Raw genomic sequence first — 22220 nt, 5'->3', positions numbered from 1 at the left:
CTTCCGCATACTTCAGCTCGGGTGATCCACCGTCGATCGATTGAAGATGTGGCGTAGTGTGCAGCACTGAAGAACCATCATGGCCGGCTGGAGAAGTCCCAGCGAGCCGATCCCCCAAACCAGTGGCAGAGTCGCGAAAGGCAAACCGCAGGTCTTCCAGTGCAGCCAGGATGTCCCGAAGCCCCAGCGGTGGATCCAGAATGGAGGATGCAGCTGTGTTCACCATCTTGGGCGAGCAACTGCAGTGCGCCTCGGAAAGCAAGTCAGCCTCGTCAGCCATCGACACCCGAGAACTTATGTGCACTCTGCAGGACCCAGGTGGTGCAGAAAACGTGAAAGCAGCCGGTTGTAATGAGGCTCCAAGTGCAAGGGACTCGGCGGAGCAGGGAAACCCTCCGGCAAGCACAGGGTTTCCAATGCGGAAAATGGCGTCCGCTGCGGAGGGCTGCAACAAAGAAGCGATCCCGGCCCTCTCCCAGCTAGGCCGGGATACAATATGTGGGAGCCGGATACAGTGTTGCAAGCGAGGCGCGCTGGGCTGCCGAGCGGAGAAAGAGGCTACGGTGAAAAGCCCAGCGCCACGCTTCAGGTCCAGTGAACCGGCTCCCCCTTCTCCGCAGCGGCCGCTGCTGTTGTTGTCGCCGCCGGCCGTCCCTTCAAAGCAATGGCCCGGCTGCGGCCACTCGGAAGGCCGGAAAGGAAACAGGGGCTCCACACCGCCGGGGCAGCTCCGTTTTCGACGGGAGTCGCAGCAATGCGGTCAGGAGCGTTCCGCAGGTAGGCGTGGGGCTTGGAGGTGCAGGATATATGCCAGGATCTCGACGAAAGGTGCCAGGGTCGGCGGAGCCGAAGAGCTAGGCGGCCATCTCGGCTGCAGGCTAGGCTCCTCCCCCCAGTGTAGAATATTTATTTAAACTCTTGCGCTTTGAAATGCAGTGTACGTGCTACAATTTGGAAATAAATGCATCCTAAAAATACAGTGAGCATGGTTAATAATCCATATATCATGATAAGTCATGTCATTTTATAGAACCGAGTAACCTAAACCCCCCTCCCTTGCTAATGAAGCTAAATGATTGTAGGAAGCTGGCTATCCAAGATCTCTGTGATTACTGGCAGACACCGTACCTTAGACACAGTGCTCTTGTCTCAGAATTCTCGATCCATGTGTCTGTGTTTTTGCTCATGTGCTCATCTATATGTGCACATAATCAACAGCTGCACTCTTGTGTTATGTCCAGGTGCTAGTGCCTGACCAGAAAAAATAACGAGGGCCATTGTTGTTTTACCTTGTCTATAGTGTTCAGACTACATCCCAGGAAACAAGAATATATGCGGGTTCCGTGTGAAAGTACAGTGTGGCACAAAAACAAAATGTGTTCATATAGTAGCGTGTGCAAAAGACAATGAGGCCTTCAACATGCACAGTTAGGCTAACATATAGAAAAGTACAATAGGCCATGCAGGGAACACACGACAAACGGCAGAGCTGCAGCCTTGAAGTCTACATTGTCGCCTTCCTTCTTTACCATTTTTCTTAAAAAAGGTTTGTGAATGAGATTTAGGACAAATGACACCGCTCCTGCTCATTTTCTTGGTCTTTTAATTATATATCAACTTTTTAAAATGCAAATTAAAGCAATTGGCCAACAACATTTATAGGCTGCAAAACATTTTAATAAATTAATCCCTAGATTACTGGGCGGGCTATAGAAAATGTCTGGTGCACAGTGTGGTATAACAACTCTGACATTCTTCATCCATCTAAAAAAAGTGCAAGCATTTACTGCGCTTCAAACCTATATCAGACTTCTTCTTTAACAGGAGTTGTGGTTATGCACCTCAAATTCTGCCCATACCACTGAAAACCTCTTGAGGCACCCCATCTGTTTAGCAAAGGCTTCTTCAAATGCTTTAGTCCTCAACATTTTGGCCTGCCAATGTTCAAACAACAAAATCTCTCTTTCTCTATTTTTGCAATATGACACTGCAGGCCACTGCAATGCCAATAAACACCAAATACTGCACATTTGTATTAACATTTCTAATAGCATGAGCAAAGCAATATAATTCAGGCTTGATCGCTGGTATTATCGGGACTTAGGCTAAATCTGTAAGCTTCTGAAATACTTTCTCCCAAAAATTGTAAAGATCTGGTCATGCGAAAAAGATATGGACCAATCCCATGCCCTGTGTAAATAGCAGTGAAAGCATTGGTCTGGGATTATATCTACCATCTTATGCAGCCTATGAGGGATATAGTATGCCAATCACCTGGAAAGAAAGATCAACCTTATAAAATGTGCAGCACGCAAGGATTTGCAGCATATTTCTGAGATATATTACCATTCCCCCTCAGTAACCTTACAACCAGTTGTTTGATGGATCTTGTCCAACATTTCAACTATCAAGTGGGATTCAGTATTTGTGCACAATGCCCAATACCAATTTCCCAAACACTTTAATTTACTTTTAACTAAAAGATGCACTACCGCAGGCGCCCCTTGATTCATTTCCACATATGCTACAGTGAGTAGGCTAGATATCTGTCTAAAACTAAACATTAAGCCTCCAGCTTTACTCTGTAAGCAAAAAGATATCTCATCCTTTGTTAGGCATCTTTCGCCCACAAAAAAGTCTCCCAGTCTGGTGAATGCCTTATTAATACAGCCTTCCAGAGTTGTTTTAGACCGCATCAGGCCTAAAGATCAGCAGTCTTTTAACAATGTACAGGAATGGCAATTCGGAATTCGCCAGGCCACTGAAACTTCATGTAATGTTAAAGAGCATGCATAGACATATCTTGTTATCTTTAAAAAAGTAGGCAGGTCGATTGCAGACTCATTGACCATACGGGTCAGAATATAGATTTAAAAAATATCTGCATCGACTATTGTTCATAGATGAAGACGAAGGTCGATACATTTAAGAATATATATTGTAAAGAAGTGCTCCGGGATCCCCAGGTGTGAGCGGGACTATTCAGTGTTTGTAATTTCAATGGAGATTCCTTTGAGAGATAACTAGGATTACATTTAAGAAACCATTCCTTCTCAAATCTTCCGGAGATGTCCAATGCTCCACTTAAGTGCAGAACTTCTCACACTGACCCAAATCAGAAGTCAGACATCCGAACTGCAGGCAGCTCAACCTAGCGATCTGGCTCCTGAGCTCCTAGAGTTTGAACACCCTAATCGGTTGTATGACCGAACCTCAAACACACACCATTGTCATGCTTGCCTTTACAACAAGCCCTTAACGGGGCACAATACCATAAACCCTAAAAATACCCTTACCACGCAAATACCCTTACCCACCCTAAACCCTAAAATATACTGGCCACCCAAAAACCCCTACCCACCCTAAAAACACCTTTGCCCCTAAAATACCTCTCCCCATCCTAAAAACATCCATGTCGCCCAAATACCCTTACCTACTGTAAAACCTAAAAATACCCTAGCCACCCAATACCCAGCCCCCACCTCCCTAAACCCTAAAAACACCCTTGCCCATAGATAGATGATCCATACCTGCTCTCAGACACTGCTTGGAATATAATCTAGCAATGGAGCCCATGCATGTTCACAACTATCGAAGGAATCATCATTACCTCCTGACTCAAAAGACTCCTTCGAAAAAAAAGACGTTGCAACAGACTGAGTCCAACACTAAATAGCAGGTGCATGCAGAGCATGTGAATATACAGCACTGCATGCAACGAGAGACTCCCTGTTTACACTTGGGTACTTGACGGTCAAAATCTATCCATCCCTTTTTATGAGGCTACAATACCTTCGAATGTAAATTATTATTCATATTTTATTACCAGAACCAAAAAGGGTTTTATGTAAAGCGCCCTGCTGGTCTAGTTAGTGCGATATAAAACTGCAAATAAATGTGTAGTTCTCCAACTGTGATCTTTCATAATCACATGTAGCCCTCTCTCACTGGGCACAGTCTGATCATTTGAGTTCTTATGTAAAAATAGACTTGGATGCCATTTGGGGGGAGCTAAGGCAGACTGATTGGCTAGAGTGAATCAGCTAGACAGTGGGTGGAGGCAACGCAATAAAGGTCTGGATGTATGCAATGATGCTGCATGTGCTTACAGTTATCAAAAAAGTTGGAGATGCATTGAATAAAAAGAAAAAGTGCATCTTTTATAGATATAGGCTTGTGCTTTAGCCAAATTCTGGGGTGCTATGTGGTTGACCTGCAGGCATGCCCTCTTTGCACATGTGAATAATTTGCTTTTATCGTTAATGAAATATGTTTTTTTTCTATTGCCAGTTTTTGTGTCTTTCTAGCTCTTTCCTGGTAATTTTCTGAACTGTCTGCCTGTGTGTATTTTATATGTTGTATATGTGTTTATTGCTTTGACAGCCGGAAAAAAAGTAATTGAATAGATATTATTGCTGGTAAAGCACAGTTATTAGTGCATTATTGTTTTTTAACATAGTTTGCATGTAATTGTAAAAGATGCAAATTTTTCACAACATTGAAATGTGTGGTGTTTTAGGTTTGAAAAACCAAGTGCAGTATCCTCTCTGGTGCGTCTTTACAGTACACCCCAAAGAGGATACCAAGAAGGTGGTATGGTTATCAGCAGATGCATTTTTTGAGGGTTGTTTCTTGTGTGAGACCTTGATAAAGGAACATCTGTTTTACTAAAAATATTTTGTATTACAGACAGCTGGATTGAAAATGATAACCTCTCTCTGGATAAGAACTTGGACGATCAGGCGGACAGCAGCAGCATCAAAAGTCGAGGAAGCATCCACTCTGCTACTAGTGGGGAGCAGAAGGGCCTTCCCATGCCCCGGCTGCAGGCCTTCTCTCCCGGGCAGGTCAGCAACTCCAGTGCAGGCATGCAAGTGCTTGTCATCCCCAGCAAGGACGACCACGTGCTGGAGGTGAATGTCACATGACTGCGCCTGTTCTGTGAACATTTGATGCTGGATAATATGAAATGCACTTTAAAGGACCCACACCTGACTGTCCTGCATCCTAACAATGTATCTCTTCGACGGATTTGCTCCATGCTCCTCTTTCCCCTCTAATACGGAACTGATGGAGGCACATCCGGCCATTGCTTGTACTATATGCTCATCGTGACCTGTACGTGGAAACGGTCCAAAGCCTGGAGCATCCAGCCAGGCCTACTTAATCATACAACATGGCCTGTGCGCGTGGCAGTGGTGCAGAGCCCGTAGCATCCAGCCGTCATCTGCACTTAATCCTACATCACAACCATCAATTGGCAGCGGTCCAATTCCTAGACCCTCCAGCCATCGTCTCTACTTCATCATGGCCTGCTTGTGGCAGTGGTCCTATGCCTGGAGCATCGAGTCTTCGCCTCTACTTCATCATTCATCATGGCCTGCTTGTGGCAGTGGTCCTATGCCTGGAGCATCAAGTGTTCGTCTCTACTTAATCATGCATCATGACTTGCGTTTGACAGCTGTCCTACTTTTGTTTACGACTTGTCTCATTTGGGGTGGGTGGTGGTAAGCTTATGATGGGCAGATGTTGCAGTTTCATGGTCCATCCTTGGGTAATGTGTTTGTCAATGAAACTCAAGTTGCTCAAAGTGAACTCTGCCTTCTGCCGTTGATGGCATAATCCACTCGCCACAATTGAACTCAAGGGTTGGTTACACATTCTTCACTGGCAGGAAACTCCTGTAGTGTAATTGCAAGTGTCTTTTAGGCCTAAACTGATAGTTTGGCGGAACAGCAGCACAGCGGAAGGAATACTCAGACCATACCTATCCCTGCCTAGGACAGTAATGAAAGTTACATGGAATAGTACCTAACCTCTTTACTAGACTCCTCTAAAGTCCAGATTTGCGAGCAAATACTCTGGTGAGAATGAATGTCCTAGTATCCCTTATCTAGCTTCTAACTAGAGAGCTCCAAAGAATATACTGACACTCACTCCCCCACCTATGCCAACTGACAAGGATTGGGAGGAATTTTCTAGCTCTCTTCTTTAACAACAGCAGATATATCAGGAAATGGATCAGAAACCGGTCTACCCACAGTAAAAGCGGTCTGTGAACAGGGCTTCCTTAAAAGTATAATCTGTGGGTGGGAAAGAGTGTTTTTTTAAGGACCATTTTTCTTAACTAGCAGTCTGACTTGTGGTGGAAAATTTATGTTCCTAAAACCCCTCTGTGAAATGGAGATCGGTTCATCATGAAGTCTGTTCACATTTAGAAGGAAATGTTTCAAGATGGCTTCTTTATCTGGAGCTGGGCATAGCCTGCAGGCGAATGTGAGAGTTGAATGTTCCTAATCGCACACAGGTTAACTGGCCTTACTTACAGCCAGGTGAGAGAGTGGAATGGTATAAATGTTCTCAAAATTTAACTGGCCTAGCCTGCAGCCAGGTGAGAGAGTAGAGTGGTCTAAAAGATCTCAGAAGTCAAGTGACCTAGCCTGCAGCAAAATGTGAGTGTTGAATGTTAGAAAAATTCACATAAGCGGACTAGCCTCCATGAATGTTCTAAAACATTGCAGTAACGTATTGGATCAGGTCTGCAGCCATATGAAAGGCTAGAATGTTCTAGAAGCTCACAAAGTGTGGAATCTTCTAAACCATCAAAAAAGTGAACTAGCCCAGCCCGCAGCCAGGAGAGAGCAGAATGTTCTAAAAGCTCACAGTGGTGCTCTGATTACAGAGTTTACCTTGGACCTATCCTGCAGGGGGGTAGAATGTTCTTGAAGCTCACAGAATCGAATTGGCCTAGCTTGCAGCCAGATGAGGGGTTAATTGGGAATATTATAGAAGATCTCTGAAACCAGCTGGGCAGTGGATGAAAGGTGTCCATGCACGCTGCAGAAGCTTCTCTGTAGATGGGGGCGTAGAAGAGCGTAAAGTGTGGTGAGAGCATAGGACGATGCGTTAAAGTTCCACTCTGTAAGAAGAGCTCGATTCAACCACAGGAGACTTGGGATTGTTCCAGACGTACGTATAGGAGCAAGCTTGAGCGATGTGCTTGTGTAGGATGTCCCTGGATACTTTGCGCAGATAGAGCTTGAATGATCGCGTGGGTGCAAGGTTAACTGGAAGCCCCTGTGCAGTCAGTTTGGCTCAACTTGCAGTTATGCCAGAGAGTGGGACAGAATATTCCAGAGTATTTCTGTAGCCAGACCTGGACACAGCTGCAAGTTCATCACAGGAAGTGGGTGGAGTTTAATAGAGGTCATGTGCAGTCAGAGCTGGGATCAGACTGCAGTGCTTTGAGCAGGGTAAAATGTCCACTGTAGTCCTATCTGACTAATGCTGTGTATTTGTTTTGGTTCATGACCTCCCTGGAGCAATTCACTTGTACTTTCATGGTTGTGGTAAGTGTGATGTTCCTGGCAAGAAAGGAAGCCGCCTCTCTGGCCAGTAGACAAGGGGTGTGTGGCTTGGGGGAACCCTTCTACTCCTTGTGTTATTATGCCTTGGACAGCCGTCAAGGGACCCATGGACCCAGCATCCAATGGAAACGACCTCTGCACCTGGACTGAGGACAATTCATAAGGATGAAAATTGCAAAAGTGTTAAATGTTTTAAATATTTCCTCGCTCCAAGTCCCTTCCCAAGCCTAGTCTTAAAGATATGGAAAATTTACTGGTAAAGTCTTGACTGGAAACCATTTGGTCTGTGTGTCTGTAATTCTTCCAACTGTTGCAATGGCTCCGGTGAGACTGAGGCCCAAGACCTTTCACTAAGAAGGTAATTCAGTAGTACTAGTGCTTAACCCCTTGGCCGCGGCAGTAATTCCGCTGCGGCGCTGGGGGGAGGGGAGGGGGTTGTGCGGTGCCGCCATGCTTGTGACGGAACCACTCTGTCACGAGCCACGGGCACGCTGTGCTTGTGAAGGAGTGGTTCCGACACAGACCCCCTGCTCATTAATTCACCCGCGCAGGCGGGGAATTGATGCTGCGAGGGCAGAGCGGCCGTGGCATGACGGAACCACTCTGTCATGAGCACACGGCACCCGTGGCTTGTGACGGAGTGGTTCCGTCACAAGCTGGAAGGGTTAATAAGTTTAAAAAGAACAAGGGCCAGGGCTCTCGTCAGGAGGACACTGCAACTTTTACTACACATTGCCCCTGCCATGCTGCCAATGATTGTAACAACAAAACTACTAGTCATCACACTCCTACAAGTGTGACAATTCAGCCTATTCATGGTCCCCAAAGCTATAAGAATGGCTTAGGCGAAAGGTAGGTAATTTTTATGTATATTGAATGAATAATTACCTCTTGTTGTGGTCATCTCTAAATTAGCCAGACAGTGCCAGCTTGTGGATGACATTCACAAGCGCTTTGTTGATAATTAAGGGCCGATGCCGAGCCCTGGAAACCACTGCCTCAAATTAAGCACTGGATTGGATCCTCACAAAACACCACCCTGTCAGGATGCTTGGCATCCCCTGTGGAACACCTGTCCAAGGGTGTGGGTACAGCTGATTGATTGTGTAGTAACACTAATTGGCTGAAATCCCCTAATGAGCAAAAGTGATAGGTTGCGGTGTTGCCAGGATCTGGCTATAAAGGGAGAATATTAGAACAGGGCAGTAGGGTGGTGAGTAGACACCGCAGTCCGATGGACGAGTCTGACCACTGGGTAATGAGCAGAGGAAGGAAGCACAGAGTAGAAACTAGGCAGAGCGAGGACTAGAGGTTGAAACAAAATGAGGGAGGAAAGCACCTGGCCTGTGAGCAGAATGATAACTAGAGTTGGGAGCAGATTAAAGGATAAAGCGACAATGATCTCTACAGGTGGGAGTAATATATTTATTTATTTATTTTTTATTTAGGAAGTTTTCTATAGCACTGTCAAGACCCGGAGGTAGCAGAGCGCTTTACAGTAATATAATGACAAAAATCTGTATAAACATAACATATGTAAGGTATTAGCATTCAATGAGTGACATAATACGCGGAACATGGGTGAGTTGCCGAACTTCTTTGGTTATGGGATTCACTGTAGTCACATAGTTCAGGGGTTGCTTGCTGACCCCGGTTATCCACAACCAAGGGAGCAGATCAGGAACAAGGATTTGAGTTGCTTTTTGAATTCCACAAAAGATGAAATAGTTCTGATGTGCGGGGGGATTGAGTTCCAGATTTTGGGGGCGTTTCCAGTGAAAGAGCAGCCCGCTGTTCTTTTCTTTCTGGTTTTAGGTAGGGTGAGCAGGAAGGAGTTAGAGCTTCTCAGATTCCTGGCTTGGCCTGCTTTTTTGAGTTTTTTTGCCAGGTATTCGGGTTTGCCGGTATGGAGGGCTTTGTGGGTTAGGCAGGCCGTTCTGAAGCTACTACGCATTTCTAGTGGGAGCCATTTGAGTTCCTTGAGTGCTGGAGAGATGTGATCCGATTTTTTGATGCCGGTAATCATTCTAGCTGCAGCATGTAGTGTTGTTTTGATCGTGCCAAGTTCGATTTCGGGATGCCTGTTAGGATTGCGTTCCCATAGTCTAGTCTTGATAGTACCAGAGATTGAGTGGCCAGTTTGAGAACCTTGTTAGGAATGTAGGGTTTGATCTTGTTCAACAGTCTGAGGTTAAAGAAAGCACCTTTGGCTGCATTCTTGATGTGTTTTACCATGTTTAGTTTGGGGTCTATGATGATGCCAAGAGATTTAACAGTCGGCTAGAGTAAGATTTCCTTTAAGTGCATCGATTGCTTTTAGCCATTCGGTGATTTGAGGGTTGTCTTCCTTGTTCGAGATGAGGAGTGTCTCAGTTTTGTCTGGATTCAGTTTCAAGTGATTGTTTGTCAGGCATTGTTGAGCATCTTTCAGGACATCATTTAGTCTATGGATGTCAGAGAGAGAGGAAGTTTCCAGATAGATTTGTGTATCGTCCGCGTAGAGGTGAAAGCGGATGTTGGCTTTCCTGAGTAGCTTGGAAAGTGGTTCCATATAGATGTTAAAAAGCTGAGGCGAGAGCACCGAACCTTGGGGGACGCCCTTATTGACCTGTTGGATTTCGGAGGTGAAATTCTTGATTTTTATTATTTGTGTTCGATTGTGTATGAATGAGGAGAACCATTTGAGAACTACTTTGCCGAGGCCAGCTCTTTCTTGAGCCTTGGTGAGGAGTTTGTGGTCCACCCTATCGAATGCTGCAAAAAGGTCAAGGAGAATGAGGAGGCAGCATTTGTCTTAATCCAGAGATCCGTGGATATCGTCTATGATGTTCAGCATTGCTGTTTCTGTGCTGCATCCTTGTTTGAAGCCAGACTGGAGGGGGTCTAGGAGATTGATGTTGTCCAGATGATGAGTCAGTTGCAGGAGTACACAGCGTTCCAATGTTTTGGCTAGTAGAGGGAGGTTGGATATTGGTCTGAAGTTGTTCAGGTCTGTTGAGTCAAGACCTGGTTTTTTCAGCAGGGGGGTAACTTGCCCAATTTTTAGGCAGTCAGGGACCACTCTGTTTTTAGGGAGCTGTTTATGATGTTGCCCCATATAGGTGCAAGAGTGTTTCATTTTCATGATTAGTGAGGGAGGAATGGGGTCAGAGATATGAGCTGATGGTTTGGAGGACGAGATCAGCGAGATTATCTCTGCGTCTGGGTCGGGGCGGAAGCTAAGCCAAGGGGTGCTCAAAGAGCCGGGAGAGAGAGCCTGAGGTGCAGCCGAACTGGTCTTCTTGGTGTGTGAATTGTTGGGGTCAAGTGAAAGTTCAATTTTTGTGATCTTTTCGTTGAAGAAGTGGGCAAAATTGTCACAAAGTTCTTTGGACGCTAGCACAGAAGAAGACAGGAGGGAGTAAAGCATCAGTGATGTCTATACAGGAGCAGGATGAGGGAGTAAAGCATCAGTGATGTCTATAGGCAGGAGCAGGATGAGGGAGTAAAGCATCATTGATGTCTATTAGCAGGAGCAGAAAGAGTAAAGCATCAGTGTAGGAAGCTGGCTCTCTATATAGTGTACTAAAATGAAGTACAATGTGCAGAGAGTCCACAGAATCCCCAAATGGTGCAGATAATTCTAATGCTGTTTTTGTGTTTGTGTGAGCGAGCAGTTACGCTTATCAGAGGGAAGTGCTAAGCATTTGTTGTACTCACAGAGGCAATAAATGAGACACACAGAAGGATAAACCAGAGACCAATTTTTACAAATAGTATCGATTTGTATTGAATTTTTAAGACCAAGAACACAGTTCTAAGGTAAGTACTTTTGGAGTTACAATTTTTCAACGTTTTTATGCACAGTTCTGAACCATAGAAAACAATGGGGAAAATGCTTTCATGAAGTTCACCTTCCCGTTTTAGGTCGATGTCGGGACCAGGTCCAAAGTTTCAGCACTAGAAGTTCAGGAAGATCCGGATCGGGCGGGAGCAGAGTGCTGAGGGTCTTGGAAACTGGTGCTCAAAGACGAAGGGGATCACTTGAAAATGAACTGCACAGGTGCATTTACAGCGAAGTCTATGGGGGCTCCCTGAAGGGAGTAGGTCACAAGTGCCTGTGGACCAGGGGAGCACAACAGGTTGGTCGATGCCGGGGCCGTTGGTGTCTGGTGAGAGTGAACAGGTCAGCTGGGCGCCATGCATCTTTAGGTCCTTGGGGTCAGGAGCCGGCAAATTAGAGAGGTGATCTTGGAACAACTGGGCCACTCAGAAAGTGGGTCTCTGGTGTCTCTACGTCCCTCGACGGGTGCTTGCTTCTGGTGCTTTAGGAGTCCGGAGTGGACTCTTCTTCTCTGTGTTTGCTGTTAAGGGGTCGGGTTCCCCGGGTATTGGTGCGTCTTGGCTCCGGTAGGTCCTGGTGTCTCGAAACTGGGACAGATCTGATTCTCCAGAGCTGTTGTACCTTTTCTTGCTTTGGTGCTGCGTCAAGGTGGTCGGGGAGCAGCAAGTCGATAAACCAGACTTCATGGGATTGGTGCCGGCGGTGCGCAGGGGAGTGATACCTTCACTCCAAGGGAGCTTCACGGCGATTTCTCGAAGGGTGTAGGTGCTCTTGGATTCTTGGAGTCCTCGCAGGTTCAGGACGACACAGCAGGCAGCAAATGTTGAGTCCTCGGAGCATCAGGCAGGGTTTGGTGCCTTTTTCTTCTGCAGCAGAACTTCAGTTCTCGTGAAGCAGGTCTTCCTTGTCCTGGTTTACTTTTGTCTGTCGAATTTGATATTCAGGTCTCGGAATGCCACCCAATTACTGAATTTAGGGGTGTTACAGAGGAGACAGGTAGTAGCCTTTGGACTACCTACCTTGAGGGTTTCTACACCCTCTAGTGACAACTTCCTATGGGACAAGGCACTACAAAGCCCTGATAGGTTGTTGCTCTACCAATTTCAGGAGATGGGTACACATCGCATGAGGTGGTGTAAGCTAAGTGGAGACCCTCCTCCTAATCTAACACATTTTCCCACCTTTCCTCCCACCAAAAGTTGTGTAGTAAAGGAAGTTTTAGCTTCTCCATCTATCTGGAGGTTCATGGTTTGGATTTCAAAGGTGGCATTGCCTTAGAAGTTTCCTACCCAGGAAGGCCGTCCTGTTTTTCGAGGAAATGCGAAGCACCTCGGCCCAGAGCAGGCTTTGTCTCTGTCCTCTGAGAGCGCTGGCTCTCATCCCATTAGGGTCAGAACCATTTATGGTGGCTGGCGAAAACAAGTCAGCAACCACACCAGTAGGTTTTCATTGGACCCTCTAAAAGGGTCACCTGTGTGAATCTATTAATAAATTCACCACTGGTATCGGTGAGGATTTATTATCACACGATGTTTGGTACCAAAGACCTTACAAATCAGTGAAGTCATCATGGAGCTAGGAAACTCGTGTTGACAAGTATCCTGCCCATGTACTCTCCAAGGCTTCCCTGTGCACTTATAATATCTCAGAATAAGAATAAGTTGGTTTCTTCTGATTGCTCAGCGACAAGATGCTCCTTCCGGAGCGATAGTTGCGCTATATAAAAATCAATAAATATCAAAATATCAAATATCAAATAGACTGGATATTGTAGGGGCATCTCTGCTGATATGCCCACACATAGGATATAGTGCACTCTGCCTTAGGGCAAAAATCCTGCAGTAGGAGTGACTTACCTATACCTTATGCAGTGTATGGGGCTTTTGTAGTTCGGACTGGACTGTTCCCATGGGGCACAGGGTCAGAGCTGATTTGCATATCGCCATTGTCTAACCCAGGGTGGTGTGGAGTGCAAAAAAACGATGGATTTGGGCCCAGATCTTCGGACTGGGGTGAGTGTGTGACATTGATCCACATTCGGTCCATCACCTGTTTTGTTTGCATATTCCGCCCTAAGTGCGCTGGGGATGCCCAGACGTGGGTCCCAGGCACTCCACACCACTGGAGTCAAGCTAGCCGGGCTGATGAGAGGTGTTACCTCGAAACCGGTCCGGTCCTCGGATGCTTGATTCCGTTCTGGGAAGGACATGGCTTTTGTAGTTCGGACTGGACTGTTCCCATGGGGCACAGGGTCAGAGCTGATTTGCATATCGCCATTGTCTAACCCAGGGTGGTGTGGAGTGCAAAAAAACGATGGATTTGGGCCCAGATCTTCGGACTGGGGTGAGTGTGTGACATTGATCCACATTCGGTCCATCACCTGTTTTGTTTGCATATTCCGCCCTAAGTGCGCTGGGGATGCCCAGACGTGGGTCCCAGGCACTCCACACCACTGGAGTCAAGCTAGCCGGGCTGATGAGAGGTGTTACCTCGAAACCGGTCCGGTCCTCGGATGCTTGATTCCGTTCTGGGAAGGACATGGCTTTTGTAGTTCGGACTGGACTGTTCCCATGGGGCACAGGGTCAGAGCTGATTTGCATATCGCCATTGTCTAACCCAGGGTGGTGTGGAGTGCAAAAAAACGATGGATTTGGGCCCAGATCTTCGGACTGGGGTGAGTGTGTGACATTGATCCACATTCGGTCCATCACCTGTTTTGTTTGCATATTCCGCCCTAAGTGCGCTGGGGATGCCCAGACGTGGGTCCCAGGCACTCCACACCACTGGAGTCAAGCTAGCCGGGCTGATGAGAGGTGTTACCTCGAAACCGGTCCGGTCCTCGGATGCTTGATTCCGTTCTGGGAAGGACATGGCTTTTGTAGTTCGGACTGGACTGTTCCCATGGGGCACAGGGTCAGAGCTGATTTGCATATCGCCATTGTCTAACCCAGGGTGGTGTGGAGTGCAAAAAAACGATGGATTTGGGCCCAGATCTTCGGACTGGGGTGAGTGTGTGACATTGATCCACATTCGGTCCATCACCTGTTTTGTTTGCATATTCCGCCCTAAGTGCGCTGGGGATGCCCAGACGTGGGTCCCAGGCACTCCACACCACTGGAGTCAAGCTAGCCGGGCTGATGAGAGGTGTTACCTCGAAACCGGTCCGGTCCTCGGATGCTTGATTCCGTTCTGGGAAGGACATGGCTTTTGTAGTTCGGACTGGACTGTTCCCATGGGGCAAAGGGTCAGAGCTGATTTGCATATCGCCATTGTCTAACCCAGGGTGGTGTGGAGTGCAAAAAAACGATGGATTTGGGCCCAGATCTTCGGACTGGGGTGAGTGTGTGACATTGATCCACATTCGGTCCATCACCTGTTTTGTTTGCATATTCCGCCCTAAGTGCGCTGGGGATGCCCAGACGTGGGTCCCAGGCACTCCACACCACTGGAGTCAAGCTAGCCGGGCTGATGAGGTGTTACCTCGAAACCGGTCCGGTCCTCGGATGCTTGATTCCGTTCTGGGAAGGACATGGCTTTTGTAGTTCGGACTGGACTGTTCCCATGGGGCACAGGGTCAGAGCTGATTTGCATATCGCCATTGTCTAACCCAGGGTGGTGTGGAGTGCAAAAAAACGATGGATTTGGGCCCAGATCTTCGGACTGGGGTGAGTGTGTGACATTGATCCACATTCGGTCCATCACCTGTTTTGTTTGCATATTCCGCCCTAAGTGCGCTGGGGATGCCCAGACGTGGGTCCCAGGCACTCCACACCACTGGAGTCAAGCTAGCCGGGCTGATGAGAGGTGTTACCTCGAAACCGGTCCGGTCCTCGGATGCTTGATTCCGTTCTGGGAAGGACATGGCTTTTGTAGTTCGGACTGGACTGTTCCCATGGGGCACAGGGTCAGAGCTGATTTGCATATCGCCATTGTCTAACCCAGGGTGGTGTGTAGTGCAAAAAAACGATGGATTTGGGCCCAGATCTTCGGACTGGGGTGAGTGTGTGACATTGATCCACATTCGGTCCATCACCTGTTTTGTTTGCATATTCCGCCCTAAGTGCGCTGGGGATGCCCAGACGTGGGTCCCAGGCACTCCACACCACTGGAGTCAAGCTAGCCGGGCTGATGAGAGGTGTTACCTCGAAACCGGTCCGGTCCTCGGATGCTTGATTCCGTTCTGGGAAGGACATGGCTTTTGTAGTTCGGACTGGACTGTTCCCATGGGGCACAGGGTCAGAGCTGATTTGCATATCGCCATTGTCTAACCCAGGGTGGTGTGTAGTGCAAAAAAACGATGGATTTGGGCCCAGATCTTCGGACTGGGGTGAGTGTGTGACATTGATCCACATTCGGTCCATCACCTGTTTTGTTTGCATATTCCGCCCTAAGTGCGCTGGGGATGCCCAGACGTGGGTCCCAGGCACTCCACACCACTGGAGTCAAGCTAGCCGGGCTGATGAGAGGTGTTACCTCGAAACCGGTCCGGTCCTCGGATGCTTGATTCCGTTCTGGGAAGGACATGGCTTTTGTAGTTCGGACTGGACTGTTCCCATGGGGCACAGGGTCAGAGCTGATTTGCATATCGCCATTGTCTAACCCAGGGTGGTGTGGAGTGCAAAAAAACGATGGATTTGGGCCCAGATCTTCGGACTGGGGTGAGTGTGTGACATTGATCCACATTCGGTCCATCACCTGTTTTGTTTGCATATTCCGCCCTAAGTGCGCTGGGGATGCCCAGACGTGGGTCCCAGGCACTCCACACCACTGGAGTCAAGCTAGCCGGGCTGATGAGAGGTGTTACCTCGAAACCGGTCCGGTCCTCGGATGCTTGATTCCGTTCTGGGAAGGACATGGCTTTTGTAGTTCGGACTGGACTGTTCCCATGGGGCACAGGGTCAGAGCTGATTTGCATATCGCCATTGTCTAACCCAGGGTGGTGTGGAGTGCAAAAAAACGATGGATTTGGGCCCAGATCTTCGGACTGGGGTGAGTGTGTGACATTGATCCACATTCGGTCCATCACCTGTTTTGTTTGTGTATGGGGGCATGGCACACAGGAGTATGTGCCATGACGACTCTTCGAATTTCTCTGCACCAAGATACGCAGCCTGCAGTGACAGAGAGCATGGCCTTGGTGAGGGGTATCTGGGGTGACACAACCAGTGTTGCAGCCCCAGAGGACGCTTTTAAGTACCCATGCACTAGATACCAGGGGTACCACTTACTAGGGAATTACAGCAGTAACTGAAGTTGTGCCAATCGTGGTACAGTTTTGGGGAAAGAGATCTGGCACTGGGAACCTGGTTAGCAGGTACCCTGTGTACTTGCAGTTCGCCGTCACATGAGGTATCGGGCAAAAAGTGGGGGCTACCATGCAAAAAGAGGCACTTTCCTACAGTCGGTGATCTCTATAAGTGGAGCAGGAAGGAGTAAAGCATCAGTGATGTCTATAGGCGGGAGCAGGGCGAGAGTAAGGTTCACTGATAGAATATTGATGTAAGAAATATCGATGTCAAAAATATTGAGAAAAATATAGACTCCCATACCTACACAAGTAAGTACAAAAATATTGAATCAAAAATACCGATGTTAAAAATATAGATGTAAAAAACATCAATTTAAAAATACGTATAACATAATATATAGTAAATATTAATTTTAACAAAATAAATTACATTTAATATAGATTTTTACAAAATATTACAGAGTTTTAAGTTGTTAGTATCGGAGATCGAAATGTAAACGAGTTTGAGCTATTGGCATTGTAAATGGTTTTGGTTTTTAAAACATAAATAAAAAGACCTTGTCATATACAATGGCAATAGCTTAAACTTGCGTAAATGCGAGACCTATTGCATTGCAAATGCTTTTTTGGGGGGGGGGGGGCGGACTTTACCATCAGACTTTAACCCAGAATAAGAGCAAGAAAGGAAGAAAAGGAAGAAATGAGATAGTGAGACCAAGAGATGGGAGGTGTTTGGCTGTTAAAGAAAGGCATGAAGTGGAATTAATAACAGATAGCCTTGGTATTTATCAACCAGCATTCAGCAGCAGGGGTGTGGCCTTCAAAGACTTGCTTTGGAAACCTGCACTATTTTTTAACAAATTAAGCACTGCTGCTATTTTGTGCCATCTGCGGTTTCTTCGCACTTCGGGTGCCATGTACCATTGTCGGGACACTGGACAGTCTGTGCCCCCCTATGTGGTGGATAGTGTGCACTAGGGTCTACTGAAGTCATCCGAGGACACCAGGGGCAACGCTCCACTCTGCTGTAACACATCAAACCCTCAGGGCATGGATTTGCCCACAGGCTATTTTCAGTTGCAAGGCTCTGGACATTCTTTTGGTAACTGTGTGGGGTATACTTGGGATGTTTTAATGTCTGCGTGTTTGCCTCATGACATCGCTGTGATCCTGCGAAGGGGGGTTCTCCAGTATTAGGGGTGTCTTTCATAGATTCACATGCTTGAATATTCCCCGTTGTCGAAGTGGGAGTCCCACGGTACATAAATAGCAGTAATATATATGCATGTATACATGAGAAATATCATAAATAAAAAATACATACATATTATGTAATAGAAATGTAAACTTGAAAAAGTACCATAGAACAGAATAGGCCCATTGAAAAGCCCAAGGGAGAATTCACTTTAGTAACTTATAGGAGTCATTATGTGTTGGTCCACATTCCAGCCAATCAGGCTGTAGCCTCCTCTAGAACCTTCTCCTCAGAAGCCCAAGTCCTCAGATTTTCTACCGCACGTCGTGTGAAGGGAGTCTCCCTGAGCTCTGCTCAGTTATTTCTAGTTTCTACCTATTTTCTTCAGAAATGTCTTCTTCAAAGAAAACTTTGTTCAAGGCTTGTCCATCCTGTGGAAAATTGCGCCTTTTTCATGAGGACCCACACAGTAAGTGTATTTACTGTCTTTATCCGGACCACGTTGCCTCTACCTGCAGGTTCTGTCGCAAATTTCCCCCAAAGACATTGAGGGACAGAGAGGCTCGTCTCCTTCTGTGGCTACAGAAGTTGAAAACATCTGAGAATGTGGTTTCCGATGCTGAGAGTATGTCATCTGGTTTTTCAAGAACCTCTCAGAAGCGTGGGTCTGAGACTGAAGTTCCCTCTCCTTTTCTTAAAAAGAGTAAAAAGGTGGGATCTTTCAAGGATGTCTCCTCACAAGACTTGCTTCAGGGCGCGCCTACGGGACCTGGCTCTCTGGCGTCTCGACCCAAAACTATGCCCTCCTCTTCAAAAACGGGCATTGGCTCGTCGACGGGCTCGTCGACGCGTCCGTCGACGTCTTCAGCGTCTACGAAGTCCGTTTTGGCAATTTCGACGTCGACGACTACTTCTTCCCTGTCGACCAGCTCTGCAACGACGACGATCATCTCGTCGACGAGCAGCCAAGAGGTGAGACCCATCTCGTCCATTATTATGATCTCGTCGATCAAACCGTCGACGAAGAAATCATCGTCGACGCACCCACCGTCGACGGTTCCTCCGTCGACGAAGAGCAAGCCATCGTCGTCGACACCTGTCCCGACGACCGGATCTTCCTTGTCGACGACTATTCCGTCGATGATTACATCTCCGTCGACAGTGAACCCCCCGTCGACGGCTGCTCCGCCGACGACCTCCTCGTTGACGGCAAAGACTGCAACTTCGTCGACGGCCTCGTCGACGACCAAAAAATCATCGTCGACCAAGGCTAAACTTCCTACGCCGGATTCTGCGGCGCCAACGAAAAAACAACCAGAGGGTGCTAAGGCTGTACAACTATCGTCGACGGGCTCGTTGGCGACGCACCAACCCCTACAGACTACTACCACCTTCAAAGTGGTTACTGCTTCGTCTCTCAAAACTGTACCACTTATACAGTTAAGTCCAAATAGGAGTGGATCTCAGCCTCCAGAAAAATTGTTTCAATCTGGAGAAGAGGAATCTGGAAATGATTCTGAAATGGATCAAATTTATCAACCAGCATCCAGTCCATCAGAGTTACACATAAAGTGTCAGGACTACAGTGACGAGGATGAGAATGCGAATAATACCGTCGAAGATGGGAATGTACTTTTTCCAATAGATAGATCACAACAACCAACTTACGAACAGTTTACGCAAATTCCTCTGTCTATGGTGAAAAACCTGCAACATATGCTGGATGACTACAATCGTAGGTTTCCACCATCGTTGCCTCCTTCCCCAGCACCTCAAGTACAGCGGTCTCAGCCTCCAGCTCCTCGCCCTCCGTCTCCAGTGCCTCGACCACAGTCTCCAGCACCTAGGCTTCAAGCTCAGGCGACTGTTGCACCTACGTCTCCTTTGGGTGCTGCTCATGATACAGATAATGAGTGAGACTCAAACTCCTCATAACACTGGGGATAATCACACTGATGATGAAATGCAGGAATGGGACAATTATAGGGCACAGACACCCTCTACTCCACCAGCATCGCCAAGAACTTCGCCACCAGTGGATATCGCGAGTTTCCATAACCTTATGGTTCGCGAAGAGGTTCCACTTAACGTTGGAAGCACAACAAACTGAATGCTTTTTGTATGATTTTAAGGACTTACCGCAACGCCAAACTCATACCATCCCTATCATAGACCACATATGGGAAGAGGGTCTAAAGTTAATGGAACGTCCTAATTCCATTCCGGCCGTCCTACCTAGATTGGACAAAAAATATAAAGCGCCGCCTACTTCTCCGACCTGCTTAGTTTCACAACCTAAGGCAGATTCAGTTATCACTCAAGCGGCACAAAAAAGGTCTCGAAATCCAGCCATACCCCTGACATCCCCGCCTGATCAGGATGGCCGTAAATTGGACTCAATTGGAAAGAAATTTACCACAATGGCAGCGACAACGGTAAGAGCTTCCAACGCCTTAGCCATACTAGGTCGCTATGACCGTCAAATGTGGTCCGAGATCGCTGATCTACTCCCTCAAATGCCCGACTCCATCCGGGATGAAGCGCAGGCCATCATTCTCGAGGGAGAAAAGATTTCAGCAGAAATAATCGACTGTGCCGTCGATATAGCCTCTACTGGTTTCCGACAACTGGCGGGTGCTGCAGTCTTGCGCCGTCAAGGCTGGCTGAAGTCAACAACCTTCCGTCCGGAAGTTCAATCCAGAGTGTTAGATTTACCCTACGATGGTGAGTCTCTGTTCGGAAAGCACGTTGATGATGCTTTGGAACTTATAAAAAAGGACACAGATACAGCAAAGTCCTTAACAACTCTTCAATATCGGAAAAGGCCATTTCGTGGGGCACGCGGTAGAGGAGGAGGAACCTCTACTTTTCGGGGCACAGGCCAATATCGAGGATACACTTACAACAGACAAAGAGGATCCTATCAGTCCCAAAATTGTTCATCCGCCTCCAGACCTTACCAACGTAAGTCCAACTACAGAGGTGGTGCGAACACCTGCAAAAAACAGTGAGAGGACTGTGCATCTTGGAGGTCGAATCTCGAAATTCTTCTGCAATTGGTCGCACATTACCAACGACCAATGGGTCTTGGACGTTGTTTCAAAAGGACACACCCTGGAATTCACAAAATTTCCCCCCGCTCGCCCGCCTTTGGGCCCACCTTCTCCCCATTTCAAGGAACTGTTGGCCCAGGTGGAGCTTATGATCAGAAAAGGAGCCATAGAATTGGTACTGCAATGTCAACGCGGCAGGGGGTTTTACTCCCGTTTCTTTCTAGTGAAGAAAAAATCAGGGGAGTGGCGCCCCATCTTAGATTTGAGGGCTCTAAACAAGTTCATCGCATCAAAGACTTTTCAAATGCTTACCCTACTCCAAATCTTGAATTTCCTCATTCCAGGAGAGTACTTTTCAACAATAGACCTTCAAGATGCATATTTCCATGCGCCTATTCATCCCAGGCACAGGAAATACCTTCGTTTTACAGTCGGCCAATTTCATTATCAATTCAAGGTCCTACCATTCGGCCTTCGATCGGCACCGAGGGTATTTACCAAAATCCTAGCCCCGGTGGCCGCCTACCTTCGCTTACAGAGCATCCAGTTTTATCCGTATCTGGATGACTGCCTGATAAAGGCCAGGACTTTCCAACTAACGCAAGAGCACACACAAGTCTGCATATCCCTATTCGAAACGTTAGGCTTCTCCATCAATTGCCTAAAGTCACACTTTCACCCTTCTCAACAGCGAGATTTTCTAGGAGCCTCGCTCGATTCTCGGCTAGGGCAAGTGTTCGTTTCACAGGAACGTCAGAGCCGAATGTTACAGAAAGTTCAGTTCCTGCAGTCAAGGCAGTACGTTTCTGTCCGGATGTACAAATCATTCCTCGGCATGGCTTCCTCGTGCATTCAACTGATTCCCAACTGCAGACTGCACATGAGAGTCCTTCAAGAAGAACTAGACAGCCAGTGGAAGCAGGTATCAGGGTCGTTCGAAGACAAAATCCATCTAACGCCCCGCATTCAAAGAGATTTGGAGTGGTGGGCTCATCCTCCAAACATAGCAACAGGTCGCTCATTCAAGGACGAACCACCAACACTAACACTGACGACAGACGCCTCCCTGGAAGGCTGGGGGCTCATCTCGACGGGATGTCCGTGAAAGGAAAGTGGACGGCGTCTCAGCGCACTTGGCACATAAATCGCTTAGAACTACTGGCGATTTTCTTGGCCTTGAAGTCCTTTCAGAGAGTAGTGCAGGGACAGGCATTGCTGGTGAGGACAGACAATACCTCCAGCATGCACTACATCAACAAACAGGGCGGCACAAGGTCTCTCGTGCTATCACAACTGGCACAGGATATATGGGATTGGGCTCTCCAACATCAAATACATCTCCAAGCTGTCCATGTCCCAGGTGTGGCCAATGTGCTGGCGGACTCGCTCAGCAGAGCCCTCTCGGACAACCACGAATGGGAACTCAACCAACCAACGTTGGATTACATCTTCCGACAGTGGGGCCGACCACAGTTGGATCTCTTTGCAACTGTTCTCAACAGGAAGTGTCAAAGGTTTGCGAGCCGGCATCCAC

The 22220-nt window shown here is 47.4% G+C and overlaps 1 protein-coding gene across 1 annotated transcript in view; it reads left to right on the top strand.

Annotated features, from left to right (window-relative positions):
• Window positions 1-7645, top strand: part of LOC147700414 (trafficking protein particle complex subunit 10-like) — a 74368-nt gene extending 66723 nt beyond the window's left edge. The window contains exon 5 of the mRNA XM_086935830.1: window positions 4690-7645. Within this exon, the coding sequence (XP_086791956.1) occupies window positions 4690-4928 (239 nt within the window). The 3' untranslated portion in view covers window positions 4929-7645. The remainder of the gene's footprint in view (window positions 1-4689) is intronic.
• The last annotated feature ends 14575 nt before the right edge of the window (window positions 7646-22220 follow it).

The sequence above is a fragment of the Lissotriton vulgaris genome, chromosome 8 (genome assembly GCF_964263255.1).
Source record: "Lissotriton vulgaris chromosome 8, aLisVul1.2, whole genome shotgun sequence".
NCBI lineage: Eukaryota > Metazoa > Chordata > Amphibia > Caudata > Salamandridae > Lissotriton > Lissotriton vulgaris.
This window is presented reverse-complemented; position numbering and strand designations above follow the sequence as displayed.